The sequence below is a fragment of the Aulonocara sp. 'chitande type north' Nkhata Bay genome, linkage group LG6 (assembly GCF_057382095.1).
Source record: "Aulonocara sp. 'chitande type north' Nkhata Bay isolate Kocher_YH1m ecotype deep benthic linkage group LG6, A_spYH_male_GT1.1, whole genome shotgun sequence".
NCBI classification, from domain to species: domain Eukaryota; kingdom Metazoa; phylum Chordata; class Actinopteri; order Cichliformes; family Cichlidae; genus Aulonocara; species Aulonocara sp. 'chitande type north' Nkhata Bay.
In genome coordinates, this window is record NC_141349.1 from 25847245 (window position 1) to 25857060 (window position 9816).

A 9816-nucleotide genomic window follows, 5' to 3' on the forward strand; every position below is an offset into this window, starting at 1 on the left:
TTTAAAATGCATGCTGTATATGTGTGGTGAACAATATCTTTATTGCTCAGTTTCAGATGGTGGAAATAACATTAGTTGTTATCAGTTCTGCTAAATTTCAAGATAACCTTGTAAGTCAGAGCCAATAAAGGGGAACAATTAATAGAATTAGCACAGGGTCAAAGTGCTCCAAAGAGCCATTATGGAAAGAAAGTCAAATCAGATAAAAAAAAAAATGTAGATGTCAGTAATCTAATAAAATAAATAGTTGAATACAAGTTCACAAAATTGATTATGTTATAGATCACTGTACTAATTTGATGGTATGTGGAAAGGAAGCAGTACATTTAAAATACTTATGCATTTGAAAATCTGGATACAGGTCTTACGAAACTCAGTGTAGCACAGATAAAAATACAAATACAGATATGGTGTGCAAATAATCAAAGTCATTTTTCAGACTTTCAAAGCTTCACTGCTAAATAAACAGATTAATGTAGGCTCAATGTGAAGGCAGAGCAGTCCATCCCCTAACCTAACACTCCATACAGAGAGAACATAAATGTGAATGTAGCTTTTAATGTAAAGTACTTTGAGAAGCTATTTAGTACATCTTTACATACAGTAAATGCATTTAATTTGCTATTATATATGTGGCACAATAAGTTGTTTGCAATACAAGTGCAGGAATAATCATAACCGTGAGGGCCACTGCATAACATATTAACCAGTTTGCTCATCAAAGTTCTGATGTGTGAGCAATAGGTCAGTCTTCACTTAGAAGAATGAAGATGGGCAAGCCTCCTTTTAGCCTCTGAAGCCACGTGTCTTCATCTTCTCTCCAGTCCGCTGTTCATTGGTCTGTCTGTGTCTCTCCCTTAAAGTCTTCATGCAGTGAAGTTTTCATTGTTTTCTTTTTCTTGTTCATCAGCAAGTTGCAGCCAGTTTTCTCTGTTCTTCTTACACCCATTTAGCAAAGGAGAGCAGGAGTCAAACAGTCTCGATACAGTCTGAGGAAGGCAAAGACAGAGATGGGATTGTTGATAGAACAGTGGAAATTACAACTGATCTTAAGGGAACAAGATGACAACAAGGTGAATTCTGTGATGAAATATATAAGGACACATGCATGCAAGTAGAATATACAGTTATCTACACATTGCTTACACAATACCAATAGTAATAACACACCTTGTAGAGTGGATAGCAGACCTCATCAATGTATTCAACTTGCATATACGGCAGTCGAGTGCTGTTTTCTCTGTTCATTATGTCCTAGTGAAAAGTAAGCATAAAGTGGCTGTTAAAAAGCACTTAAAGCACTTACAGAAGATCAGATAGAATTGTAAAAGTATGCAGTACTTGAATATGAACATTTATATATGAAGATTGATTCAACCCCAAACACTGCAAGCTACATTAAATTTACTTCACTCTGAATGGGGAAAAATGCATCAGAAATACACAACAGGCTTTATAAAGCTTTATGTATTCAAAGATATTGTTATTTTTGTTATAGTGTAGACAGAGTAACAGTAACATTTTATGAAAACCCTTTTTTGAATCTGTGTAAACAAAATAAGAAATTTTTTTAAACCACAGTGACAAAAATGTGAAGATATTCTGAGACATACCAGTGTTTGTGGTTATGTATTTTTTCAAAGAACAGTCTTTGGCACCGTGATACTGTTATACGACGGGGTAGATGCAATTGTAGCGCAACAAGAAATAGGACAACAGCATGCCTTTTAAACTTAAAAACATTTATCATCAGACTGAAACAAGATATTCACAAATGATTGGATTCTTGTTTGATTCCAATCATGAAAAAATAATATTGATTTAAATTCCTTTTTATGTGCGCACACTTTTTTATCCGGATGTGAGTTCCACTCAACATTTTCAGAATCCTTGGCACACTACAAATCCTGCAAGCTCCACTTACAATGGGTTTGATTTTGAACTCTTCCCTCTCTTTGTCCCCCTGTGCAAAGAACTCCATGGCAACCAAACTGGCAATCTGTTAGGCGGAAGAGTGAGGTTAAGGTTGCAGTGAAAAAGGATTGAGAGATGAAGCATGAAGTGTTTTATTTTTCATTCAGAGCTACTTTGTGAGACCTACTCTTTTTTGTTCAGGCCAAGGCTTTGTGATAGCAGAGAGGTCACTGGCTGTCATCAGCATTGACCTGTGGGGTAAAGTAATAGCTTACAACACAGCGCATTCTCTTGGTTTACCGAGCACAACAATATAATATGCCTCTGATTCTAATTTATGTGATTCTCACGTGAGCAAGTCTCTTTGTTTCTCACTTTTCCAGCTCACTCCGCTTTTGTTAGCAAGAGAAAAGAACTCCTTTCTTCTTCTGAAAAAAAAAATTTAAAAACAGCCAGAAGAAACATGGGTTAAAATAAGACTGACTTAATGTGTAATCTACGTCTTCTATGACATTTTTAATGTTTCAGACGTACTCCATGTAGACAGTCAGGTCTGTGGCAAGGATTGCCCTTTTGATTAAGTGTAATAGAGCTTTGTGCTCTTCAGCAGACAGACCGCTAAGAATCTGACTGCCCTGGAAGATGAGAGAGAGAAAGAAAGTAAATTAAATTGAAGACTACAAGTTCACACACAGAGATCAAAATAATCTAATTATTTCACAAGTGGAATGATTGCAGAATAATAGATATAGTATATGAGCTTCATTTGAACGTCCTGTTGTGTGCATGCAAACATAACTTATTTCTTGCATCTTACAGTGTTGTTTAGGATGAAGACACACAGGTTGTAGTGGTGGTTCTCAAGAGAGGAGTGTCCATATAACTGAGCTAAAGGCTGATGAGTCCTGAGAGAAAAAAGAAAGAAAGAATCAGGACTGAATATAAGTAGGCAGTGACTAATAAGTGTTATAGATAGTACAAATCAAAATAAATACAAATAATTATGGTCTAGATAATTTAGAGTAAAAATAAGTAATGGAGTAAATGTGAGAGATGAAGAAGTAACATTTACCTTTCTATGAAGGAATTATTAACTCCTCTGTGATCAACATCATGATTCAGAGTGGCTATCATCAACGCTAAGATCTCCAGACGAGAAAAAATGGTCTAACATATGAACAGAAAGAAACAGGTTGTAATAATGAAGAAAATAATTTTTCTGCATTTTATAATTGAACGCTTTATAGGAAAAAAATAATAAGTGAGAAAATAATCATCTGCACATGTATATATTGCACATGTGCTACACAAAATAAAAGAAAGTTTGTATCAATAGGTGGCTCATGTGCTGTCAAAAGTCGATAATAAAAGTTTCTAACAGATAAGATGATAAAGGACCAACCCCAATTGGAGCTGAAGTCTATGGATCCCTACACACGAGTATATGTAAGGGTAAAAAACAGGAAGCAGGAATTTATGGATAGTTGATGATGCAAAATCTCTAAATCATTTAAAAAAAAATTTTGTATTTTAATTGTATTTAAATAATCTCTAATCTAAAAGAATTAAGTGATAAGACAGTAAAATGTTAGATAGTAATGTCATTTTCTATCTGAACAAATACTGAAAAAAAAGTGTAACTGTAATTCTACTATTCAATGTTTGATGTTAAAGAAATGAAGTACGACAAATGATACTTCCATTTTAGTGTTACTAATACCAGTCAGTGTCTTCATTGAATATCCCACATAATTAAGCTCCAGACTATAACAGATACAAATATGCATAACAGATACAGCTTGGTCCTGGTACAGAGACCCCCAGGGTGGCCATACACCTGGATCTCCAAAAAGCTTAGAACACTGGTGAGTGAATGGCAGAAGTCACTTGAGTTGAGGCGTAGGCATGTGTCTGATTGTTACAGACAGCAGTTAAGAGGTTTTGGCAAGATCTAAAATTAATCCTCTTCCAAACAGTTAAGAGCGCTGAGTATGGAAGGACAACCCTGGCAGTCCTCAACTGACTCCTCCCAAAACTTCTGAGCTACAGGACAGATGAAACTCCGGCGGCATTATGCAAATGTCACAGTGTGACTGTCACATGGACACATAGAATTGATTGTAAATAAAATTATAATAATAGCAACTACAGACCCACTCTGCTTTTACCACAAACTAACCTGGAGTTGGTCTGTTGCCATGAGCATTGCAAACATGCTTTGAGCAGTGCTCACTGCATGGTGCCAGTTGTGGTAGGGCACGTTGTTCCTGTAGCCACGTTTCACAGTCAAAACCCACTGGCAAAGACTCTGGAAGGATGAGATATGTAAAATTGATAAATAATAGAAATTGAGAATATTTAAGGTATTAGGTGATTCTATTGTGCTTTTCTAGTTTGTCAGTAGTGAAATTCCTGTAACTCAAAGAGACATATTGAACTACATATTGTCAAATGTAAGAGCTAATAAGATAACACTAAAATATCCATTATGAACTCATATTCTCCTCTCTCAAAGGTCCTTTTCCCACTAACGTGATTCCTGTTTTGGTGCCTTAGATAAGATGGAGTTAATGAAATGAAAAAAAGACCAATGCCAGTGAAACAAGCTTGAACCACCACAGAACCCCAGGGTTTCACAGTCCTTAACATCAGTAGCTACACAACAGGATTTTACCAAGAAATTCACAGATAACTTGCAGATGCAGCTTGCAGATTTTGACAGAGAAGCTTTTCTTCTTACCAAAATCTCTTTACCCCAACTTTTAAAATGGAACATTGTGAAATGCTTAGTTATTAAACTTTGAATTTTGTGCTTGTTCAAAAGGCACAAACGCCAAACTGGCTTCACACTAACACTGATACAAGCACTATCCTGTATCCTGATTGGAAAAAAGATGTAAAAGAAGCATGATGTGTATGAAAAAGGATTTTTGAATTCATAAATACTTATGAAACAAGCCTATTAATGTCATTTTGTTCTAAAACAAACAAACAAACAAACAAACAAACAAACAAACAAACAAACAAACAAACAAACAAACAAACAAACAAAAATTAACTGTTTCCTCATTTATATGATAAAGAAAATGACGCTACTAATATTAATAGAAGCTGAGCTACCTTGTAGTCTATGTTAAAATCCTGCACCAAATTGAGATCCAGGAACATGCGAATAGTGGATTGTGTTGTCGCGTCTTCTGGCACGCCGAAACCAGAGAAATGGAAGTCTAGAATATTCAGCAATTCAGCAGAAGGAATGGTGGCCTCCTAAAAACACAACCAATAAAAGAAATTGAAATGTACTCTTCAGGACGTTCAAGCACAAACACACACAAACAAAATAGAACTTGAGCTCTTTTCCTCAGTTTACCTAGGTGTGTAAACACAGAAAACCCATCTAGCTTTAACATGGGTGAGGAGGTTACCTTAACACTCACATTCAGTGATAGCAGCTGATCAAGAGCTTTAAGTTGTTAGGGCATTAGTTCTACAATAGCATTAAAGCCTGTAAATCTGGCCTCTTGGAACAAAGCAAGGGTTGATTGCTTGACTACTGCCATAGTGATTAAAAAAATAGGAAGAGTGGAGAAGGAAGGCATTTAACAGAAAGAACAAGGTATATGAAAGAAAAGGGAACAAATGTGTGCGCTATTTACTTTAAATCACTATTTACATGCACGATGCCACGCTGTAACAGGGATAAACTGGATAAAAAGAGAAAGGCTGATTTCTTCCAAAGAAAGACTCACCTGCAATGCCTGGATTTCCTGCTCTGCTGCAGTGATGTGGTAGGCAAGGACCTGCACAATTACAATAAACAAAGAAAACTCAGAAACAAAACTTTAAGATTTGTTAATGTATGAATTATTTTTCTGACTCTTCTCTAACTTACTAATTGGGCGAGATAGTGTTCTCACCTCCTGTGTGACCTCTATACTGGCCCTCCGCTCCTCAGTGATCTGGACTGCCTGAGCATACTGTAGAGCCAGGCCACAATACACTGCCAGGTCTTCCAGAAGGCGCTCGTCATATCGGTTAAAGACTTCCATTTCATCTGAGGCTCTGCTTTGTTTGTTCATCAGCTGGCACACAGCTAAATGACATTAAAAGACAGATGGTTGTGTAGCTTGAGCACAAAGTTCTTCAAATTATGTTTTTGTTTTTAACACATAGTCTAGTTGCTTTCTGTGGTAAAGCTGAGATGGGCAACTTGTTTTTGGAATCACTGGGAAAAAAAATCACAATAATAATCTCAGCATCTAAATATTCAAGTGGCTAGAAAAGATAACTGGATTAAAAACTGAAACAATTTTATAAAATGTCCAGATCTGGTCTTCTCAGAGCAGATCACAGTAAGTAGTATAAAGACTGAAAAGGTCTAAACAGTAAGTAAGGATTTCTAGCTGTGAAAGGTCACTGCAAATCATCTGTGAAACCTATTATTTTATATTATTTGATACTATTTTATTTTCTATTTTAATAAGAGAGCTTTGTATGCTGTGCTTCATTTGTGCTTGTCTGGTAACAGAGGTGTGAAAGATTTATTTTCAAATTCTATCCTGTTTACAATGTTTACTGCCATTCAAGAAAAGAACTTACCGATAACATTTTCAGATCTCTCATTTCTAACTGGGCAGCAGATGAGACTCCTTTTCAGTTCATCAGAACTCTTCGACATATTAAGTGTTTCCATAGAAGTCAGGGTTCGAAAGGCATATGACGGATCTATATTCCTGAGGTCACGCTCCCTGAAAAATTATACTTTCAAATTACAAAACCCCCCAAATATCCCATATTTGTTTTAAAAGTAAATCACACTCAAGGACTTGCAAAGTCTCCGGACAATACCTTCTGTAGATCTGGCAGGTTGATCCGAGCTCCTCACATTCCAAATGTATAACTCTTGAGAATAAAGTCTGTAATCAAAAGACAAAAATGAAAAACAAAACAAAACAAAACAAAAAAAATGAAAACATTGTGTATGGCTAAAAATATTGTACTATATTCTAAACAGACAAAGTAATGGAAAACAAGGAAATTGAGCAGGATGTCAAGATAATGTACCTTTTCTTCAGTGTCTGAAGTTTGCTCACTGGGGATAAAGATGGTGCAGTATTGAGCGTGTGTAAAGGGCATGATGGTGGCAGCCATCTTACTCAGCATAACTTCAAGGGAATGGTGCTCCTTTGATAGTACTTGTGCCATCTCTATCAAAGCCTGGACCACACACACACACATATGCATGAAGATATTACTTAGATATACATGTTACAAGGCATAAAACGATTTTAAACTGTTCTCTGGCTTTACCTTACTGCGTTTAGCCTCTTGTCTCGCACCTTCATACAGCTGGACATTATCCAGGACAGTCCCCAACACATCCATGTGATTTGACAACACCTTAAAACAAAATCAAACGCGTATTTATGGGTGGTAAGCATTAAGACAAGGCAAATATCTGACATTATAAATAATGTTTATAATAGAAAAAAATCTCCATACTAAAGTCCAATCCCTCACCTTTTCATCAACGTTTGTGAAAACAGAACGTGATCCATCGCAACTATTTCTTTTGTTGATCATTAGCAGGACACCTAAAACCTGTTCAAAAAAAGAAAACGTTTTATTTACATCCAATCTATATTTAAAATTCTGTTATGACAATGAACAATATGCCACTGAAAAATCCACAGGACATTTACATTAGTTAAAGGTATTTGCAACGGCACACATACCTCTCCCCTATGGTTGCTGATAGGAACACTCAGAACCGTCCTGATCTTTGATGTTTGATCATTGGCTAAGTTGAATCTGGGGTCCTGTTGGGACAAATAAGGAAAACATAAGTGCATGTAAGAGGATCACTTAATATTAATTACTTAACAGCAACATGTTTTAAACATATCCTATCCAACAGTCTTATGTATGTTAGATATTTGTGGCAACTGAGTAGCAACAGACTTTAATACCTAAACTAACTTTAATCTCTTCATAACCCTTTGTTGTTAAGCTATTGGGTCAGCGCTGTTCATCAGCTTTAGCCACATCTGACCAAAAATACCCACACTTCTCAGGATGCTTGGCATCTACCTAGTTATTAGGGACAACCCATGCACACCCACGCTGACTGGGTTTACCTGGTGTTCAACTCTTCCAGGCACACATTCCAAATCACCTTACTTGTGAGGGCAAGAAGAGCTGCTGTGACCACCACCTGTAAGCCTTTTAGACAGCTTTGGCATGAATCTACTTTTGTGGGGGTGTATGTGTGGGCATGTGCGAGGAAAGGACAGTAATCCAAGGTTTATCACTGGAAGCAGTCACTAAAAGGATTAAAAGAAACTGCGTCATCAGGGATTCCCTATCAGGCTTCTTCAAATAGCCATGTCATCATCTCAAAACAGACTTTCAGGAAATGGGTGACTCATTAAACATGCAGTCCTCATTTCTGATTTTTAATCCCTCGTCTGTGCCCTGGAACATGGGAGTTAAGCTTACATGTACAATCATGACATCAACATTTACCTCAGATGCATCTCTTAGATTTATTGGTGAAGCTGTAGCCATTACGCATCCCATGATCCCTTTTACCAGTTCTAGATAAGCTTGGCTGTATGGGTTTCCCTCATTCAAGTGCCCCAGTGATGTTAGGGCTATCACGTCTTCCAAGCTACTCCTTCCACCACAGTGTTTCCGTACAAGAGAGAGCGAACCACCCTCTGCTCCCAGTAGCTCCCCAACATGGATCACAGTCCCCTGGCAGAGCTCTGCTAAAGAACCCATACAGCTTAGGCCTTCTCCTAGGAGCCCCATCATCCAAGGGCAGCCGTCACCATGGCCACATGATGTGGGTGGAAAAAACTGTGGAGGGTGGGGTAAGCTAGATGAGCAGGGGCAAACGGGAGCTCGTGGTTGACAGGGAGAAAACTGAAAACGGGAACAACGAGGTAAGCAGAGACAGCATGGTGAATGGCTTTCTTTAACATCTGGACCAAAGTGGTCCATCCATTCAGGGACACTGAGATTTGAAGCGAGGCGTCTGTCTGTCAAAGTTAAAACGTTCAGGTCTGAGCTTCTCAATGGGGAAGAATTTCTCCGATAAGGTGCCTTCATGAGCGCCTCGGAATGGTCAGAGCTCCTCCTTTGAAACCTTGACAGAAGTGGGGACATTTCTGTCTGTGGACAACTGACCCTGAAATCATACACAAATTACACGATTTATTTAAAAGCAAAACTAAAATAAAGTACTTAAAATTTGTATAAAAAGTATTAAACGTATATGTGGAAACATAATTTTATCTAATGCAGCTTATATTTTCATTACTAATAAAGTGTTCACCTTTACAAGCGTTTTATTCAACAAAAGTTTGTTAAAAACGTTTTAATCGCACATTATAATTTTGAGGGATCTGAGTAATTTGAGTTTCAGCTAAAACTGTAGAGGTATAAAATGTAAACTCTTACGCTGAGGTTCTGCGTAAAAAGTAAGCCCTTGTGAAGTCGGAGTGGTCATCCAACCATGCGTCCTCTTGGTAGCTTGTCGTACCATCTCCAAACTTCCTGCTATGCAACCTGGACCTTGGACTCCACAGTGGGGAGAAGAACCAGCCCGTGCCTTGCACCATCGGCGAGTCGCTCACGATTCCCCTGCGCATCGACTCCGCGCCAGCGTCCGGAGATGCCCCAGGACTCACGCTGCCAGGCTCCATGGACTCTAGCGCTTCAGAGTGAAGGCAGGGCATCCCCTCGCTCAGGTAAATCGAGAAAAGATCGGGTAAACTCAGTTTTTACGCCCAGTGAGCTATCTAAGAGAAACACCTCGAACGCGAGGAGGCAGAAAGTAAGACAGACTAACGACTTGCCAGAGAGCAGAGCATAAAGAGCCCGTGAAAACGATTGCGT

At 38.0% G+C, this 9816-nt stretch overlaps 1 protein-coding gene across 2 annotated transcripts; it reads right to left on the reverse strand.

Moving 5' to 3' along the window:
- Positions 1-31: 31 nt before the first annotated feature.
- pde5aa (phosphodiesterase 5A, cGMP-specific, a) lies at positions 32-9769 on the reverse strand. 2 transcript variants are annotated; one of them, XM_086295891.1, is made up of 20 exons: positions 9379-9769; positions 8440-9106; positions 7650-7733; positions 7435-7515; positions 7225-7314; positions 6979-7131; positions 6763-6830; positions 6514-6662; positions 5832-6007; positions 5664-5714; positions 5035-5181; positions 4094-4222; positions 2987-3081; positions 2732-2819; positions 2449-2549; positions 2265-2342; positions 2102-2165; positions 1925-1999; positions 1171-1254; positions 32-989 (listed from the first exon to the last, which is right to left on the reverse strand). In XM_086295891.1, exons 1-20 carry the CDS (start codon positions 9654-9656, stop codon positions 867-869), a joined length of 2781 nt encoding a protein of 926 aa, XP_086152017.1. In that variant the 5' UTR covers positions 9657-9769; the 3' UTR covers positions 32-866. The 2 variants fall into 2 exon arrangements, 1 of the variants encoding a protein (XP_086152017.1); XR_015129899.1 differs by lacking the exons at positions 32-989; positions 1171-1254 and having other exon boundaries at positions 1924-1999; positions 2290-2342.
- Between the last annotated feature and the right edge of the window lie 47 nt (positions 9770-9816).

What these genes read in the sequence shown, in the direction of transcription:
- pde5aa (XM_086295891.1), bottom strand. Translation starts at nt 9,656, where the DNA reads ATGCCCTGCCTTCACTCTGAAGCGCTAGAGTCCATGGAGCCTGGCAGC. An exon ending in AAACAAAGAGACTTGCTCAC is followed by an intron (nt 2,166 to 2,264) that starts GTGAGAATCACA and finishes TTTACCCCACAG; the next exon opens with GTCAATGCTGATGACAGCCA. An exon ending in TCTGCTATCCACTCTACAAG is followed by an intron (nt 990 to 1,170) that starts GTGTGTTATTAC and finishes TGCCTTCCTCAG; the next exon opens with ACTGTATCGAGACTGTTTGA.